Below are 20,692 nucleotides of genomic sequence, written 5' to 3' on the forward strand. Positions count from 1 at the left end.
AAACAGTCTAACCTTATACCTAAAGGAACCAAAAAAAAAAAGCCCAAGATTAGTAGAAGGAAGGAAATAATAAAGATCAGAGCAGAAAGAAATAAATGATGTAGAGACTAAAAAAAAAAACCAATAGAAAGGATCAGTGAAACCAGGAGCTCTCTGAAAAGATAAACAAAATTGATAAACCTTTAGCCAGATTCATCAAGAGAAAAAGAGAGGACAAAAATAAATAAAATTAGAAATAAAAGAGAAGTAAAAACTGACACCACAGAAATACAAAGGATTATAAGAGAATACTACAAAAATTCATATGCCAGCAAATTGGACAACCTAGAAGAAATAGGTAAATTCCTAGAAACCTATAATCTTCCAAAACTAAATCAGGAAGAAATAGAAAATCTGAACAGAACAATTACTAGTAACGATATTGAATTGGTAATAAAAAAACCCCAACAAACAAAAGTCCAGGACCAGATGGCTTCATAGGTGAATTCTACCAAACATTTAAAGAGGAGTTAATACTTATTTTCCTCAAATTATTCCAAAACATAAAGGAAGAAGGAAAGCTTCCAAGTACATTCTACAAGGCCAGGATCACCATGATACCAGAACCAGACAGACACTACAAACAAAGATAACTACAGGCCAATATCCCCGATGAACACAGATGCAAACATTCTCAACAAATTATTAGCAAACTGTATTCAATAACACATTAAAAAATCACCATGATCAAGTGAAATTTATTCTAGAGATGCAAGGATGTTTCAATAGTCATAAATCATTCAATGTGATACACCACATCAAAAAAACAAAGGATAAAACTGTATAATCATCTAGTATATGCAGAAAAAGCATTTGAGAAATGTCAACATCTACTCATTTAAAAAACACTCAATAAAGTGGTTTAGAGGGAACATACCTCAACATAATAAAGGCCATATATGATAAACTCACAGCTAACATCATACTCAGTGGTTAAAATTGGAGAGCTTTTCCTCTAAGATCAGGAAAAAGACAAAGATGTCCATTCTTGCCACTTTTATTCAACATAGCACTGAAAATTCTAGCCACAGCAATTAGAAAAAAAAAAGACATCCAAATTGATAAGGAAAAAAGTTAAACTGTCACTATTTGCAGATGACATAATAGTATACACAAAAAACCCTAAAGACTCCATAAAAAAACTATTAAAAGTAAAAAATGAATTCAGTAAAATTGTAGGATACAAAATTAATACACAGAAATCAATTGCATTTCTATGCACTACTAACAGAGTAGTAAAAAGAGAAATTAAGAAAATAATTCTATTTATAAATACGCCAAAAAGAATAAAATACCTAGGGATAAACTTAACCAAGGAGGTTAAGATCTGTACTCTGAAAACTATAAAACATATTGATAAAAGAAATTGAAACTGACACAAAGAAGTGGAAAGACATTCCATGCTCATGGATTGGGAGAATTAATATTGTTAAAATGTCCATACTAACCAAAGCAATCTACAGATCCATGCAATTCCTATTAAAATACCAATAGCATTTTCCACAGAACTAGAACAAATAATCCTAAAATTTATATGGAACCACAAAAGATTCCAGATAACAAAAGCAATCTTTAGGAAGAAGAACAAAACTGGAGGTATCACAATTTCTGATTTCAAGATATATAACAAAGTTGAAGTGATCAAAACAGTATGATATTAGCATAAAAATGGACACATAGATTTATGGAATAGAATAGAGAGCCCAGAAATATATCCATGCTCATATGGTCAGTTAATCTACGACAAAGGAGGCAAGAATATTACAATGGGAAAAAGACAGTCTTCAATCAATGATGTTGGGAAAACTGGACAGCAACATGCAAAAGAATAAAACTTTTTAGGATAATAGAGTAAGAGCCTGATCTTACCTCATACCCCAAAATTAACTCAAAATGGACAAAAGACCTAAATGTGAGACCTGAAACCATAAAATTCCTAGAAGAAAACATAGGCAGTAACCTTCTTGGCTTTGGCCTTAGCAACATTGTTCTAGATATGTCTCCTGAGGCAAGGGAAACAAAAGCAAATGTAAATTATTGGAACTACATCAAAATAAAAAGCTTTTGCACAGCAAAGGAAACCATCAACAAAACAAAAAGTCAACTCACTGAATGGGAGGAGGTATTTGCAAAGGATATTTCTGATAATGGGTTAATATCCAAAATATATGAAGAAGTTATACAACTCAACACACACAAAAAACAAATAATCCAATTAAAAAATGGGCAGAGGACCTGAATAGACGTTTTTCCAAAGAAAACATATAAATGGCCAACAGACACATGAAAAGATGTTCAACATCACTCATCACCAGGGAAATGCAAATCAAAACCACAATGAGATATCAGAATGGCTAGAATCAAAAAGAGAAGTAACAAATGTTGGTGAGGATGTGGAGGGGGGGAAACCCTCGTGCTGTGTTGGTGGGAATATAAATTGGTGCAGCCACTGTGGTGAACATTATGGAGGCCCCTCAAAAAATTAAAAATAGAAATACTATATGATCCAATAATTCCACTTCTGGGTATTTACCCAAAGAAAATTAAAACACTAATTCAAAAAGCTGTATGCACCCCTATGTTTATTGCAGCATTATTTACAATAGCAAAGATATGGAAGCAACACAAGTGTCCATGTAATGGAATATTACTCAGCCATTAAAAAGAATGAAATCTTGCCATTTGCAACAACAAATCTTGACATCTACAACAACTAGATGTATCTAGAGGGTATTATCCTAAGTGAAATAATTCACAGAAAGACAGATACCATATGATTTACTTTTACGTGGAATCTAAAACATAAAACAAATGCATAAACAACCCCCCCCAGAAATTAAGTCATATATAAAAAAACAAATTGATGGCTGCCAGAAGGAAGGAGGGTATAGGAATGGGCAAAATGGGTGAAGGGGTGTGGGAGATATGGGCTTCTGATTATGGGATGAATAAATCATGAGGATAAAAGGTACAGCAGAGGGAATTTAGTCAATGGTATTGTAATTGCATTGTATGGTGACTGATGGTATCTACATTGGCGGTGCTCATAGCATAACATTTAGATTTGTCGAATCAATATGCTGTAGTCCCCAAAATAATGTAACATTGTGTGCCAACTATACTTCAGTAAAAATATATATATATACATATATGTATACATATATATGTATATTACAATCACTTAGGTTAAGCATGATCTTCTCCCTATAAAATAAAAATCATGAGGGGCGCCTGTGGCTCAGTTGGTTAAGTGTCTGACTTTTGGTTTTGGCTCAGGTCATGATCTCATGGGTCTTGAGATCAAGCCCCAGGTGGGGCTCCATGCCCAGCGCAGAGTCTGCTTGAAGATTCTCTCCCTCTGTCCCTTCCCCCACTCATGCACATACTCTTTCTTTCTCTCTCTCTCTAAAATAAATAAATAAACCTTAAAAAAATAAAATAAAAATCATGAAATAGAAAATGTATTTACTGTACAATATTTGTGAGACACCTACCACTTGAGGTACATCAAAGAACAAAGCAAAGATCCCCACCCTCATGGAACATACCTTCTAAATGGGAGGAACACGCATGGACAAGCAATAACTATAATAAATACGGGTGTATAATCTGTGGCCATCTTTAAACCACATGCAGTAAATAAGATGGGAAATGAGTAGTGGAGGGAGAGGAGGGGCTATCAAAAGGGATGAGGTAAGAGAAGTTACACTTTTAAGTTAAGTGGTTGTGATAGGCCTAAGTAAGAAATAGTATTTGCACAGGTGAGTGAACCATGGCATTTTCTGAGGGAAGGGTGTTCCAGGAAGAGGAAACACCCCTGAGGTGAGAGCATACTTAGCTTATGTGAGGAAGAGCAAGGAGACCAGAGTGGCTGGAGAGAATGAGATGGGAAGATCAGTACTGGGGGGGATTAAAAAGGTTCATAATGTCTGGAACAATAATTCACAGATGGAAGATTCTGCTCCTTATCACACCATTTTTTCCCATTTGTAGTGAGAATACTTGCAGTTCCTAAGGATAAATAAGATGTACCAAGCTCTGCCCTCTTGCCCTGATGACAATAAATAATCTTCCCCCATTCAGTATTTGCTTTGATTTATTAGCACCAAGTCTTTGTGTCTAGAGGCAATTTTTCCAGAAACAGAATGATAGATTTCCTTAAACCTTTCCAGTCTTTATCCTCAGAGATGACTGTATTTCCATTCAATGCATTATCAGTCACATCACCAAAAACTTAATATCAAAACCCTTATGAAAATATGAAAGCAATAGAAAAGCTATAGGTAGACATATCTGAATTTGAACGAGATCAGCAGCTAAGAATGACTTGGAATAGAGAAGCCACAAAGGAGATGTTGAAAGAGCTTAAGACTTAAAATTTAAACATATAGATATATACATAAACAATATAAATAAATAAAATAACAGGAAAATAAAAATGGTTGCAATATACATCGTTGTATCTTGCATCATTGTCAAATGAATAATATAATTTATGTAAATAAAACTTTTATTACAAGTATGAAAAATCAAAGTCATTGAATAAAACAACCTCTGGCCACTAGAAAATTGAAAAATGCTCAATTGAGTATACTTAAATAAACCAAATGAAAGATATTAATATATTAAAAAGTTAATATATTAATACTTAAATCAAATGAAAATAAATTCAATTGATTAGCACTTAAATAAACCAAATTAAAATAATTTTAATGTTGGGTTAACAATATATGAAGATTAAAATATTCAAGTTGACAAGGATTAAGACAACTACTCTTTAATCCACTGATGGTAGAGTTGTAAATCAGATTAACTTTCTGAAGGACAATTTGGCAATGTTGAAAACGCACTAAACTTCCATCAAAAAGTGACTAATTTAATTATGGCATATCTGCATTATGGAATACTAGGCAGCCATTAAAATGTATATTGTAGAAGTATATCCAACCATGTTCATAATATAGTTTGTGGGGAAAAAATGAGTTAAATAGCCTCTCATGACAGCATATAATTTTTGTAAATATGTGTTGTGTGCGTGTGTGTGTATAAAAAGGTTTAGAAAACCATTATCTAAGTCATTAATAGCATTTGTTTCAGCCCAAGTTACTGATATTTTCTGTTTTCTTCTAGTTGCTTCTACATATTTATTAATTTTTTTGGTAAATAACAATGATTTGCATTTATAGTTTGAAATGCTAATATTTATAATTAAGTGACTATTTTATTTTAACTTAGAGAAAGTTTATGATACCATTACCTATTTGTAAAAGTCACAACGTAACAAGTTCATTGCAACTGTAGTGACCAATTACATTACTTTTAAATGTAATTCTGACTAGCAAAATTAAAAAATGAGGCAAATCTATAGGCTTGAAATGAAAGGTGAATATTATGTTCTGAAAGTTATCTCAAACGAGATAATTATTTAGATAGCTCTCCTAATTCTCCACTTGAATCATTAATGTTAGTTACACCATGTCTTAATTCAAAATACATTTAAAATAATCATAAACATGTTTTTATTTGCTCAACAAAATAGAACAAAGGTGACCATTCAAGTGAGGAATTGACAGCCAAGAAAGCTATTAACAATATGCTCTACCAAGGAAAGAATTGGATTGATTATTCTCTCCAAATGACATTCTGGGGACAATATAGGGAGAGATGCTGAGGATATCAGTTAGGAAAAAAGTAATCAGTCACAAAAATGTGAATCTACTTAAGGCCATTGAAATGCACACTTAAAAATGGCTAACATGGTAAAGTTCTGTTGTTTAAATTTTACCACAATTTTAAAAAAGTAGTAGGTAAGAACTAATGTAGTTTTAGACCCTCTGATATATCTAATAGATATTCTGCTTACAAAAATGAGAAGGAAAAACACTTTGGAAAAAAAGATTTATACAAAAATCATCATTTCCATGCTATAAAATGTTACATAAAAAATAACATAAAAATACAAATGTAATGGTATGAGAAATTCAATGGGTTGTTATGAAAGGAATAAGTTCTAGGGATCTAACGTACATAATGGTGACTATAGTTAACAATATTGTTTTGAATACTTGAACGTTGCCAAGAGAGTAGATCTTAAATGCACTCATCATAATGACAAGAACAACAGTAGTACAACTATGACTATGTGAAGTGAAGGGAATGTTAATTAACCTTATTGTGGTAATCATTTCAAAACATATATATATGTATCAACTCATGGCATTGTACACCTTAAATTCATATTATATGTCAATTGCATCTCAATAGAGCTGGGAAAATTAAAAAAAAAATACAATGCATTCTCTGTCTTACCTAAGCAAATAGGTGGGGATGACCATCTTCCTTGTTCACAATGAGATACTTTTGCTCCACTCAGTAAGTAATATTCATTGCATCTATATTCCACCGAGGACCCTGTTGTGTAGCTTGCCCGTAATCCGTCAACAACAGCCCCATTTATTACATCAGGTGGAGGCTTACAATTCTCATTATTTTCTAAGAAAAGAGGTTATTTTAAAATTAATATGAATTTATAACAACCTAAGGATACCATATAGTTACTCATACTACTGTACCTCATTATTTGTATTACATAGTTTAGGACAGTTGATTTCTAAATTCTCCAGAAATGAGAAAAATGTTATTCAGACCAAATATTCTAAAAATTTACTAAGAATAAACAGTAAATGTTTTGCCTAAAAACACATTATCTGTCACTTTTCTTATGAAGGAATCATGATACAGATATTCCTAAAATGTATAGAAAGGTAAACAATAACCTGAAGATTATGGTCAATTCTAAAACTATTTTTTGTCATTATCCACTTTTATTTTTTAATTCTCATTCTTTTCATCCCAGATCTCAGTCAATCCATGGATGAAATTGTCTACTTTTTCTCTTTTTAGTTTTTCTCTTACTCTGCTCATTTCTTTAGCATCCTTAATAGCTTTTCTCTTATGCAATAAATATCTTAAGTAAACATGTTTGTGGAGATCGTTCTAGGAGAGATCAAGAAATGAGAAGGGTGACAGGAAAGGTAGCATCCAGGAGTGGGTGCGACCATAGCCTGGTTGTGCGTTAGTGAAACCAAAGACCAGGGACAGGTCTCAGAATGTATAGTATAGGGCTCAAACTGGCCAGATGCATAAGTAATATCAGAAGGATTGACCCAAAGGCAGGAACAGAGTGCTCTAACATGACTTTGTAGGACATGAAGGGAGAGAAAGTAGATCATGATCATGGCCAGTCACCCATTCCACTGTTACTTATGTGCTTTCATCTAAAGCTCAGAAGTCATGGTGTCAAACAGATCAGATAAGAGTGCTTAGTTAGCACTAATGTATATTCAAAAAAATTTTTTTAGTTTCCCAATTCTTTATATTGGGTTAAATTCTACAGAAGGCTGCATACACACAAAAAAAGTAGCAGAGTAGGTGCTGAATGAGTGTGTTTTCTAAGAAACACGTGGATTAAATAAGGAAAATGAAAAATTTTTACACAACAGGCTTAGCTATTGCTGGTAAGTGTAGCATACATACCAACACACTCAGGAGGATGTGTCCACTTTCCACGTTTACAAGTTATTTCTGTTGGTCCACGAAGGTGATACCCACTTTTACATTCATATGCCACTTTGTCCCCATTGTAATAAATCGTAGAGTCCAGGTTTGCTGTACCATTCTCAATGAAGGGTGGGTCCCCACAGGCTGTCTTCTCCTTTTCTTCTGAAAAGAGACAAATTAAAGAGAAGAGACCATTTAGCTACACACGCAGACTTCATCTTAGGGAAAGCTGATTAAGGTGTTGCTAACCAATGCATTTTGGAGGTTCTGTCCATTTTCCATTTTTACAACGTATTTCTTCTGATCCTTGTATCTCAAAATTAAGTTCACATTCTACATGAACTGTTTCTCCATCACGATAAGTTGTTGAATATGTTTGAATTTTGGAGTTTAGAGGCAGAGGCGGAGGAGGACATCGATTTCTTCTTCCTTATTAAAAAAAATCACCATATTTAGTCATATAATTACAAAAAATAATATGTAGATTTAATAAGCACATTTGTAGAGCCAAGTACCATAGGAAGTATGGAAGACAGACCCTAGGGTCACCCCTTGATCTCCACTTTTGATGTTTTTGATGTTCACCTCCTTGTGTGATAACCCTCCTCATAAGCAGGAATTGTGACTTGCTTCTAACCAATGAATGCAGCAAAGAAGATGGGAGTATGTGATTATGTATGCATGATATGCAACAGAGTATGGTAAGGCCATTCTTGCTGAGAGACCCTTTTCCTGCTGATTTTGATAAAAAGCAAGCTCCCACATTGTAAGCTCCCAAATGGGGAGGCAAGGGGCAGAGGGCTGCCTCCAGCTGGCAGCCAAGAAGAAATTGTGGCTCTCAGTTCAGCTGTCTGCCAAGTACTCAGTGCTACCAATAACCATGAGTTTGAAAGCAGATTCTTCCCTAGTCAAGCCTCAGATGAGACTGAAGCCCCAGCTGACATTTTATTGCAGCTTTGTTCAACAGGAGGGCAGAGGAGCCAGATAAGTTAGGCTCAGACTCCTACAGAAATTATGAAATAATACAATTTGTAATGGCATTGTTATGCACCAATAGAAAACTAAAAAAGCAAGAAAATTAAAACAGCATTCATTATCTCCTCTAATCCTAAAATAACTTTATTAAGCAGGGATAATTATTTCTCTCATATTATAGATAAATAAACTGAAACTTCTGAAGTAAGTAAATTAACTATTAAGTGGTGGATCTGTTCTTGTACCTATGTCTATATGAATTAAATAAAATCTGTTCTTCAGTATTCTAAAACACAGACTCTCTTAATTTTCTATTGCTATTGTGACAAATTATTATAATTAAGTGGCTTAAAATAGCACACATTTATTCTCTTACAGTTCTGGAAGCCAAAAGTCCAGAATCAGTTTCACTGGGCTAAAATCAAGTTGTCAGAAGAGCTGCATTCCTTCTTCAAGTTTTATGAATCAGCTTCTTCACCTTTTCAAGCTTCTGGAGGCTGCATGCATTCCTAGGCACATGACCTTTCCTCCTATTGCTCCATCCTCTTGCTTCCATTCCATTGTCACATCTCTATTCCACTTCTGTAGTCAAATTTCCCCCTGCCTCCCTCTTATAAAAAGGCTTGTGATTATATTTAGGGTCCACATGGATAATCCCAGAAATTATTCCAACCTCAAGATCTTTAACTTTATCACATGTGCAAAGTCCCTTTAGCCATATAAGTAAGGTAACATTCACTGGTTCTGGGGATTAGGATGTAATTTATTATTATCCAGCCAACTGCACTGCCTACCCTACATCTAATGACTATTTACTAGAGAAAATAACAGGCACATTGGCATGCTAATTTGGATGGGGGGGTGGAGTAGCTATTAAGTAGGTTTACCATTTATTTCTGAAATAACATGCTATAGACAATTTGCTAACAATCTTCTCTACTGTTAGACCAAGGCTCTTGGGCAGGACTGGAAAATTCAAAACAAAAATAAAAACGTTGAAGTTATCATTTGGTGCATTTAAAGAATTAGGATCATTCTGGGCAATCTCATCTCATACCCCTGGTCATCTCCCTCCCCTCCTAGCATTTGCTTCAAATTTTCACCCCCTCTTCCAAGTTCTACTTTCCTGTCTTCCTCTTATCTATCAATAATGACATTAATTTCTATACTACAGAGAAAATAGAGGCTATCAAGACCTTTACCTCTCCCCATCCCCCCAATCCTCAAACTCCTACTTATCTTTCAGTTCAAATGTTATCCATCACCTCCAAAAATGCTATCCCACACCATACCAATCAAAATCTTCAGTGTTTGTTCAAATACTTTATACCTGACTTTATTATATTTGTCACATTGTGTCAATTACTTTTTCAAATTTGTTCCCTCTGCTAGGCTTGGACTTCCTTCATATCTCATTGTAGGGTATGTTTAAATGATGCTTGAATTATTGTTTCCCAGTAGGTGATCATACTATCTGCTTGGACATGTCCAGTGATAGAAACTTACCATAGACATTACATTTTAGGAGAGCTCTTACTCGAGGACCATAGTTTTCATTTTTACTCTGGGTAATATTCTGCTGATTTTTCTGTTCTTTACCCCCACCATTTTGAAGACTTTTTTTTCACATCAGGAAATATGTAGCCAAATAGGAAAGAACCCTCACAAAGCTGCCAGCTTGGGATAATTGGGTCTAGTAATTCCCAATAAATAAAATTTATTCATTATAATAAGAGAGTTTAAAAGTTATATCCACTCTACAAACTAATGTAAAATTTAAGATTTCTTCCAGATTAAATATTGCAGAAAATATCTAGCAATGATTTAAAAGACCATACATATTTTTAAAAATAGCACTCCGCATAATACCCTCTAGTTCCATCCACGTCGTTGCAAATGGCAAGATTTCCTTCTTTTTTTTTTTTTTAAAGATTTTATTCATTTATTTGAGAGAGAATGAGATAGAGCATGAGATGGGGGAGGGTCAGAGGGAGAAGCAGGCTCCCTGCCGAGCAGGGAGCCCGATGCAGGACTCGATCCCGGGACTCCAGGATCATGACCTGAGCCGAAGGCAGTCGCTTAACCAACTGAGCCACCCAGGTGCCCCAAGATTTCCTTCTTTTTGATGGCTGAGTAATTGTACCTCAGTCAGAGAAAGACAAATACTATATGATTTCACTCATATGTGGAATTTCAGAAACAAAACAGATGAACATAGGGGAAGGGAAGGAAAAATAAAATAAGATGAAAACGGAGAGGGAGGCAAACCATAGGAGACACTGAATTCTAGGAAACAAACTGAGGGTTGCTGGAGGGAAGGTGGGTGGGGGGATGGGGTAACTGGGGGATGGGCATTTTAAGGAAAGCACTTGAAGTAATGAGCACTGGGTGTTGTGTGCAACTGATAAATCACTAAATTCTGCCTCTGCAACTTAAAAAAAAATAGCACGCAGGACAAGAATTAGATATCATCAGAAACAGGGGCGCCTGGGTGGCTCAGTTGGTTAAGCGACTGCCTTCGGCTCAGGTCATGATCCTGGAGTCCTGGGATCGAGTCCCGCATCGGGCTCCCTGCTCAGCAGGGGGTCTGCTTCTCTCTCTGACCCCTCCTCTCTCTCATGCTCTCTCTCTGTCTCTCTCAATTAAAAAAAAAAAAAAGATATCAGAAACATTTTTTTAATAGAAATTAAAGCTGATTAAGACATGGTATTTTATTTGTACGGTGTGAAATTTTAAAAATTACCTTCACATACAGGAGATTCTGGGTACCAACCAAAGTTATAGCACTGAATTAAGTCAGATCCACTTAGATGATAATTTGTATGACAGAAAAACTGAACTACATCTCCTTCTTCATATGTTTGCTTTATAGGATGAAAATAACCATTTTCTATTAATCTTAAAGAGCACTTTAATTCTAAAATGAAAGAACAAATAAAATACAAAAGAGTGTTATTTTTTCTGTTGAATAGAATTCACCTACTACTTATATACCATATCTGGAATAGAAATTAGTAAATTTGCCATATGTTGTTATATATAACAAAACTTGTCAATTCCTATATTTATTAAATATCATTAGGTTTATTTTAATTTAATTATCTGAGCTAAGAGAAATTCTTTTTCTATTTGAGAGCTTTAAATGATCAAAGCCTATGATCAAAATAATTAAAACCAGAAGCAAAAAAAAACCCCAAAAAAGTATGAAAAATGAAACATGAGTGTGACAATTTATATACACTTCTGGACGAGAGAAAGTTTTTAAAATGAGACTAGACTGTCTTTTTTTTTTTTTTTAAGATTTTATTTATTTATTTGAGACAGAGAGAATGAGAGACAGAGAGCATGAGAAGGAGGAGGGTCAGAGGGAGAAGCAGACTCCCCGCCGAGCAGGGAGCCCGATGCGGGACTCGATCCCGGGACTCCAGGATCATGACCTGAGCCGAAGGCAGTCGCCTAACCAACTGAGCCACCCAGGCGCCCCGAGACTAGACTGTCTTTAAAATGAGAACCTACTGGTACATTTTGGTGTGAGAGACCATCCATATGTGTGACATTCTACCTCCTCGGTCTTCTTTCCTCCAACTGTATAGTAGCCAGCAGCACATTCATATTGTACTTTGTCCTTCACTTGGAATGTTTTCTGCGTTGTGGAATAATTTCCATGGTATAATTCAGGGACCAAACATGTTTCTAAAAAAAAATCAATGTTATTTATTTTATGAAATTTATCACTAAAACTATGATATTAAAAAGAAATCTCAAAATGTATTTTCACAGCATATTTGGCTGAATCCACCTTTGGCCAAATTGAAAAATAGCCAGTTTGCCTTTGAGTCTCTATTTCCTTTTTTTATACACCTTGTGTCTTAATGCCACCAGTCTTCTATTCTTGAAATTCTAGTCTAGTATACTTGGCAGAAGGCCACAATTCAACTGAAGGCTTGTACAGCTTTTTTGATTCTGTGCCATCTGAGGATTTGTACAATTTAAACAACTAAAAACACACTAACAAAGTATACATATTCAAATTACTGGATTATTTTAAGTATACCTGATACTGGTTTACCAATAAAGATAATGGGCATTATCTCAAATTCTTCTCTAATAAAGGAAACAGTAATTTATATATGTTGCAAGAAACAGGTTTAAGGTTTTTTTCATCCTATTCCATTCCATTCCATTTCATTCTTTTTTTTTTTTTTTTTTTTTTTAGGATTTCATTTATTCACTAGATCCTATGGTAATTCTATGTTTAATTTTTAGAAGAACTGCCACCCACCCAAGTGTCCCTCAATGGATAAATGGATAAACAAAATGTGTATATATGATATATCTATATATGTATATATATATTTATATATATACACAGTAGAATATTATTTAGCCATAAAAAGAAATTAAATTCTGATGCATGCTACAACACAGATGAACCTTGAATACATTATGCTAAGTGAAATAAGTCAGACACAAAAGGATAATATTGCATGACTCCTCTTATACAAAGTACCTAAAATAAGGAAACTGATAGAGACAGAAAATAGAAGTTACCAGGTACTGGGGTAGGGTGGGGGATAGAGGGATTTGTTGTTTAATGGGTACAGAGTTCCTGTTTGGGTTGATGAAAAAGTTTTGGAAATAGTAGTGATGGTTATACAACATTGTGAATGTACTTAATGCTACTGAATTGTACACTTAAAAATAGTTAAAATTTCATGTTATGTATATTTTACCGCAATTAAAAAAAAAGATCAAAGTTTGCCAACGGTTGGTGGAAGGGAAAAATGGATGAATAGGTTGAACACAAGGGATTCTTAGGGCATTGAAACTATTCTATATGATATCTTAATGGTGGATACATGTCATTATACATTGGACAAAATCCACAGCATCTGTAAGACAAAGAATGAACCCTAAAGTATGAACTTCAGTTAATGTATCAGTATTGGCTCATCAATTGCAACAAATATACTACACTAAATGAAAATGCAATAATAGGGGAAAGTGTATGTGGCCAAGGGCAAGAAGGGATACATGGGAACTCTCTGTATTAGCTGCTCAATATTTCTGCAAATCCAAAACTGCTCTAAAAATAAGTCTATTAATATTTAAAAAATTAAATAGGAACTAATGGAGTAGGTGAGTTGTGGGAGTTGATAACTCTTGGGTTAAGAAAACACCGAACACTTAAGAAAAACAATATAATATCAACTTCTTGCATTTGCAGACACACTGAAAAATTAATTCTATTAAATGAAAATGCCTATCAATATAAGAAAGTACTAGCCTCACAGTCTCTTATCTTCAGTTTTAGGAAGTGATTCTTAAACACATACCATGTTCCTTCTTACAGGTAGGTTGCGAAGACCATCCATCAGCAAGACACTGAACCACTTCTTCATCCTTTCCTCCAGAGGTTTTATATCCTGAATTACAACCATAACGCATGTTCTCTTGAATTTTGTACATTAATGTTGCATCAGAGATGTAACCATTTCTCAGCTCAGGCTTAGTGCATTTTTCTATGAGAAAAAAATCTTTGCTTAATTTGGTGAAATTAAGCTTGTCTTTTACTTAGTTGTAAAACCAAGGCAAAAGTTTAATATTTTTCTTGGAATTTAAAGGAGAGAGAAAAATCTCACTCAATTCCTTGATTTGATTTAATTTTGGAATTATCCTGCATGTTCTGCATCAAATTTCTTCAAAACTGATTCAACTTGACAATGACATTCTTTGTTATTAACTTCAGTTCTTGTAGTGACTCCCACCCTAACACAACTACTTTTAGAAAATATAACAGAGCTCTTTCACTAACTAATTGTCATTAATGGCAAATAGAAGGAATTTCATTTGGATTTACTTCCTAATATTTTTAAATCTACTGTGTCTGACAATTTTTAACACCATGTAACAAAAGCACATACCCAGCCTATGGGTCCTTAAATAAGTATGCAGATACCTTAATGTGAAAACTTTGTTCATTCTTTTTTCTTTTAACTCAGCAAATGATCACCTGGCCACACAATAAGTCCGTGTAGCCAGTCCATAGTCAGGCTGTGTAGACCGTGACTGAATCATAGACATGTTACTCAAAACCTTTGAGTTTGCAGAGTTATTTTTTAGCAAATACTTGCAACAATGTTGTGTTAGATAATAAATGTACCTCAGCATTGAATGAGCTCAGTAATTTTTTTAAGCCCTACTATTAGACCCTCATAACAAACCAATTCAGAAAGGTTAAGAGACTTGTCCAAGGTTAATATTAGTTTAAATATATGTAGTACTTGCTGTATGGCAAGCACTTTATATGGATTATCTTAGTGAGCAAGGTTTATGCCCATTTTATAGATGAGAAACTTAGGCTCACAATGCTCACTTTCCAATAGTGGATCAGAATTCAAATGCAGGCAGGTGAACAGCAGAGGTTGTATCTTAACCATTAGACTACATGCTAACCCTGAGTTCTCTTCTGGTGCCTATTTCAAAGCTCTTGCTAATGTTTAATTTATTTTTAAGCTCTAGTTATGAACATTTCTTTCTTTCTTTGAGTTAATCTGTGGTCTATGTTGATACTAAAAGTGCAATGCTTAAATTTATGGTCTGTTCTCAAGTCATGGAAAGGATAATTATCCTAAATGGATATGTTCACTAGATATATCAAGCATGGTAACCATCATACTCATTTCCTCTTCTTAATGAAACAAACCCAACTAAAGCCTCTACTCTGCAAAACAGAGCTTAGAGAATCTTTTATTCAAGAGAGGTCAGCTGATCTAATGGAAGCCCATTAATAGTTTGACCATAGGGTAGCCTGGCATGAAATAATGAGATGAACCAATCAGATTTCCTTTTTCTAAATTTGAACTCAAAATTCAGAAAACACATTTTTCTGAATTTGTGGGAGAAGTTGGCACACAAAGGAGAGATGAGTCTCTCAAAGGATAAAACACTGGAGTAACAATTTTATTCTTCCTAAGTCCAGTGTCAAGCATTTTTCTGGCTTCCTATGCATTATTATCTGTATAAGTTCCTCATTCCTTAAAGTAACTCATTTGCATCTGTTTCTTGCAATATGATATTACCATTTTCAATAATTATCCGTATTCTCTTTACAGGGTACTGTTAAAAACAAAGACAATAACATTTTAATAAGAAATATTATTTACAGAATTCCAAAATACGTCTTCATTTTGTAAAAGAGACAGTGGGCCAGTAATTTGTTCTTATCGACCAAAAGGTTTCACCACCCACCAGGTTTTCTTGGACCTTTATGGACTGATCTCTTTAAATATTATAAACATTTTGTGGACACAGCCCACAGACTCACTGAAGCAACGTGGTTCTGGAGACCAGCCCTCTCGGGTACATGTGATTCGCTCCTCTTGTTTCCCAGTTTCAGTGGTATAACCAGCCAAGCAGGAAAACAACAGTTTTTCATTTATTCTCATTGGAAAGTAATAGTTTTTAAAAGAATAGTAATATTGGGCAATCCTTCCATTTTCCACACTAGGAAGACCACAGGGTTTCTCTGAAATGAGTAAATATCAAGCTGAAAACTGAAAAACATATCTAAAACCATGAAATGTGTGATCAAATGGCAGTAAATATTTAAATTCAAAGTGTTTGCAGTGACTTTAACTTGTACTTATTTTTATTACCTGACTTTTTAAGGGGATTCTGTGGCAATCTTTTTCAGTCAGAATTAATCTGCTAGCAACCCCAATAACCAACAGTCAGAATAAAACTGGTCAGGCTACTTCCTCAGGGAAGCTTTCCCTAACTTTGTAACACAACACTTTCTCATAGACATATAATGCAAGCTGCATATGTAATTTTAAAATTTCTAGTAGTCACATCAATAAAAGGAACAGTTGAAGTTAATTTTAATAATATGTTTTATTTAACCCATTAAAATATTAAAAATGTTTTTCATTTTTTTCTTACTAAGTCTGAACTCCAGAGTATATTTATACTTACAGCCCATCCCAATTTGGACTAACCACATTTCAATAGCTGTATGTACCTAGTGGCCACCATATTGGACAGCAGGGTTCTAGAACAGATGAAGTTCTACTTAAATAGGCAAACCCACAAAATTTTGAAATGAATGGTTTTTTTTAAAGAAAAAGACAGAAAACTAATTAAAAAATAATAATTATAAATAATAAGAAAATAATTTAAAAATAAAAAAATAAGTTTTAAAAAAAATCTTATTTAATAAATTTAAAAATCTTGTTCGAGCAAAAGCTTTACAAAACAGGACATGTAAATGGTCACAGACCTCATAAAAAGTACTCAGCTTTCTTTGGCAATATTAAGGCAGAATGTACACATGCCATTTTTAAAAAGCACTCATCCCTTATGAACACTGCTGCAAAAATTCTCAACAAAATACTAGCAACCAGAATTCAGCAGCATATTAAAAGGATCCATGAGTAAGTGGGCTTTATCCTTGGAATGCAAGGATGGTTCAACATATGAAAATTGATCAATGTTACACACCACATCAACAAAATGAAAGAAGGAATAAAAGTATTTATCTGTGCACTCAAAGACATGTAAAAGAATGTTCACAGCAGTACTATCATGTAGTCCCAAACTGGAAACAATCCCAATGCCCATTCCATGGAAGAAGAGATAAACACAATTTAGACATGCATTCAATGGAATATACAGCAATACAATGCTGAATATCATGCAGCAGTGGTGAATGCTGAATAGTGAATCTCACAAACATATTACTTAGTGAAAGAAGCCTGTCACACATAAGTAAATATTATATGTACTGACATAATTTTTTATTGAGGTATAATTGATGTATAACATTATACTAGTTTTGGATATACAGCACAATGGTTCCACATGTATATTTGCACATATTGCAAAATGATCTCACAATAAATCTAGTTAACATCTGTCACCACAGAGTTACAGTTTTTTTCCCTTGTGATGAGCACTTTTTAGAACTGCTCTCTTAGCAATTTTCAAATAGACAACACAGTATTGTTAACACACATGTGAACATATACAGGATGAATTATAACAAAGAAATAAGGTGATTATATGACACATTCATAATTCTAAACATTATTTGTGGTTAGAAGGAAATTAGAGGTAATGATGTGTCCATCACAAGTAAGATGGATAAGTAAAATATCTGAAACACTATGCAGCAGTTAAAAGCAACAGAATAGATTCAGCAACATGGAAATGTATTTAAATGATAGCAAGTAAGACAAAACAGTACAGAGGTCGAATTGATGTCAAGCTTTCATTTATGTGAATGTAAAGCACATACACAAAACAAGACATAATTCAGAAAGATAGTTACATATTGTATTTAAGAATATATCAAACACACAATAATGGCTCCATTATCAGTTTGATGCTAGGGGAAACGGAATTCAGGGTCAGGGATAAAGGGAGGAAGTGTATAAATAAAGCAAAAGTGGAACCTTTCATAGGCCAATGATGATTGCCTGCTACAAAATGAGAAGTACCATTAATTCAATTCTTGCCCCTAATATTCCTAATGGGGATGAGAGAAAGCATGGAAATATGAGATTATTGTTAGCTTGTTTGTTTGTGTAAAAGAAGATTATAACCATATAATAATTAGGAAATTATCTGGGAAATGCAATGTCTTTTTTTTTTTAAGATTTTATTATTTATTTGTCAGAGAGAGAGAGCACAAGCAGGGGGAGGGACAGGAAGAGGGCTCCTTGCTTGCTCCCGCTGAGCAAGGAGCCCAATGCAGGACTTGATCCCAGGACCCTGAGATCATGACCTGAGCTGAAGATAGATGCTTAACCAACTGAGCCACTCAGGCATCCTGAGGAAATGCAATGTCTTCATGGTATATAGATGACAGAGAATTATATCAGCTGGTTTTTCCCTATTTAGACAGAAAAATAAAACCAAAGGAAACTATTCATGCAAAAATTATCTTTTTATAGAATTGAATGTATCAAATAAGATGAATTCTATTTATTTCACTTTCATAATCTTAATTGCAGACCCTTTTTGGTAGGAAATTTGTAGCAAACTATTACCCACAAGGCAATTATAATCCATAGGATATTTTATTTCAACAGATTCCCTAAGGTGTTTATTTTAGAAAAGTCTTATTGCTGTGGCTTCCTCTTTTGTATATTCACTCTTGCTGACACCTAATTATCCTTTCTTGTTTCTTATCCCTACAGCCTAATAACACTATTAACTATTCCTAAATAACCCACACTTATATACTGCCTGCTTCACTCACACTTATTCACACACCGAGCTCTGGCTATAAAGCTTTCTAAGAGTTAGGGAATCCATGGGTTCGTTTGGACAGTCCTAACTTACACTGGTGTCTCACATAACTATTAATAGAGCTCCATTTCACTCTCAAAAGTGTCCTTATCTGCATAACCGATTATACAGCCCTCCTTCTAATCACTACTTACAAATTTCAACCAGTGAATAAATTAGGATAAAAATCAAAGGGTGAAGATTCAAAAATCTTGATGATTCATGGCTATTTCTTTTTTAAATTTCCCACACTAAGCTCTCACTTTATGAACAGAGAATTAAAATTGTACAAGCTGTGCAATGTTAGGAATAAATTCTAGTATGAAATTAGAATTAAGGTTAACATATGACTTCTAAATGGTGGTACTGTTAGACTGAAAATCCTTTAAAGTGTTTAGATCCTCACCTCCTATGTCACAAAACCTAGAGATACAAAGCTGTTTTTTTTTCTTTTTTGTCTCTTCTTTTTCTAAGTTTGTCACTGTAATAATAGTTTACTAGTTATGCCCAAAGGAAAAAAAATCTGCTTAGGTATTTATAACAAATTATAAGAAGTATGCTTTTTATAAAATTGATACACAAAAATGAAAGACTATAAAAGTTCAAGTTAAATGAATGTTAGAATTTCCCTTTATAATTTTTAGAGAATAAGGAATATGAAAAATTAGTTTTACCTTCTGCATAGAGTTCTCCTGAGATGATTAATATGATGATAAAAGCCGACTCTTTTGACCTCATCTTCAATGGTGTGCCCAACAAAGATTTTAACAATTCTAAAGCACTAGGGACTCATTAAGTACACAATACTTTGCCTGAAGAAAAAGTTAATTATTTACAACATCTTTCGAAGTGTCTTTGTAAAAAAACTTATATTTCATTTAAAATATTTTCAAATAATTCTAAAATAACACGACTATGTTAATTGACAATACTTTTCATGCCAGAGTCCAATAAGAACACGATAACTTATAAGGGCAACAATAGCAACAGCACAAATCATTAACTCAGACTGCATAAAATCAAGGTAAATTTTCAACTTCAATTCCCTATTGTAAGTCCATGGAGTAAAGTTCACCTGTGGCCATTGATTTCTTTACCACCATTGATCAAATGGAGAGATGAACTTAGAAACATGAGATAATGGATACCTCATGTTAAAACACAGTTGTCTATGTTACACTGCTTCAAGAGAAAAATGACCTACTTGTCTCAAGCAATGATAAAACTATATTATTGGGTGCCTGGGTGGCTCAGTTGGTTAAGCGACTGCCTTCGGCTCAGGTCATGATCCTGGAGTCCCGGGATCGAGTCCCGCATCGGGCTCCCTGCTCGGCGGGGAGTCTGCTTCTCCCTCTGACCCTCCCCCCTCTCATGTACTCGCTCTCTCTCATTCTCTCTCTCTCAAATAAATAAAATATTTTAAAAAAAAACTATATTATTGATAGTAATGTCTAATACTTAGAGCATTTGTATTCTGTGGCAGGTGATGAAATCAGCATGTGCTATATTATCATTCATGTGTGAAAAATGTTTTGGGTGATCACTATATACCAGGTCATGCTCTAATCCTGGGTATATAGCAGTGAAAAGAAAAAGATTAAAATTACTGTTCTCATGGAGTTTACATTCTAATGGGTTTTAATTTAAACTATAAAATAATATAGTGAGGTGAGAGCTGTTATTTTTTTTTTTTTTAAAGATTTTATTTATTTATTTTGACAGAGAGAGACACAGCGAGAGAGGGAACACAAGCAGGGGGAGTGGGAGAGGGAGAAGCAGGCTTCCCGCAGAGCAGGGAGCCCGATGCGGGGCTCGATCCCAGGAC

General features: G+C 34.2%; 1 protein-coding gene across 4 annotated transcripts in view; it reads right to left on the minus strand.

Moving 5' to 3' along the window:
• F13B (coagulation factor XIII B chain) overlaps positions 1-19,918 on the minus strand; it is a 40,706-nt gene extending 20,788 nt beyond the window's left edge. The window contains exons 1-8 of one of the 4 annotated variants that reach the window (XM_081824932.1): positions 19,542-19,918; positions 15,902-16,102; positions 13,911-14,096; positions 12,091-12,267; positions 11,318-11,491; positions 7,849-8,028; positions 7,576-7,761; positions 6,349-6,531 (exon numbers count right to left, since the gene is read on the minus strand). In XM_081824932.1, coding sequence (XP_081681058.1) covers positions 6,349-6,531; positions 7,576-7,761; positions 7,849-8,028; positions 11,318-11,491; positions 12,091-12,267; positions 13,911-14,096; positions 15,902-16,102; positions 19,542-19,605 — 1,351 coding nt within the window. In that variant the 5' untranslated portion in view covers positions 19,606-19,918. The remainder of the gene's footprint in view (positions 1-6,348; positions 6,532-7,575; positions 7,762-7,848; positions 8,029-11,317; positions 11,492-12,090; positions 12,268-13,910; positions 14,097-15,901; positions 16,103-19,541) is intronic. The other 3 variants (XM_081824931.1, XM_006734059.3, XM_081824933.1) reach the window with 3 other exon arrangements.
• Between the last annotated feature and the right edge of the window lie 774 nt (positions 19,919-20,692).

This window comes from Leptonychotes weddellii, chromosome 6 (assembly GCF_054177405.1).
Source record: "Leptonychotes weddellii isolate Sample4059 chromosome 6, ASM5417740v2, whole genome shotgun sequence".
Lineage (NCBI taxonomy): Eukaryota > Metazoa > Chordata > Mammalia > Carnivora > Phocidae > Leptonychotes > Leptonychotes weddellii.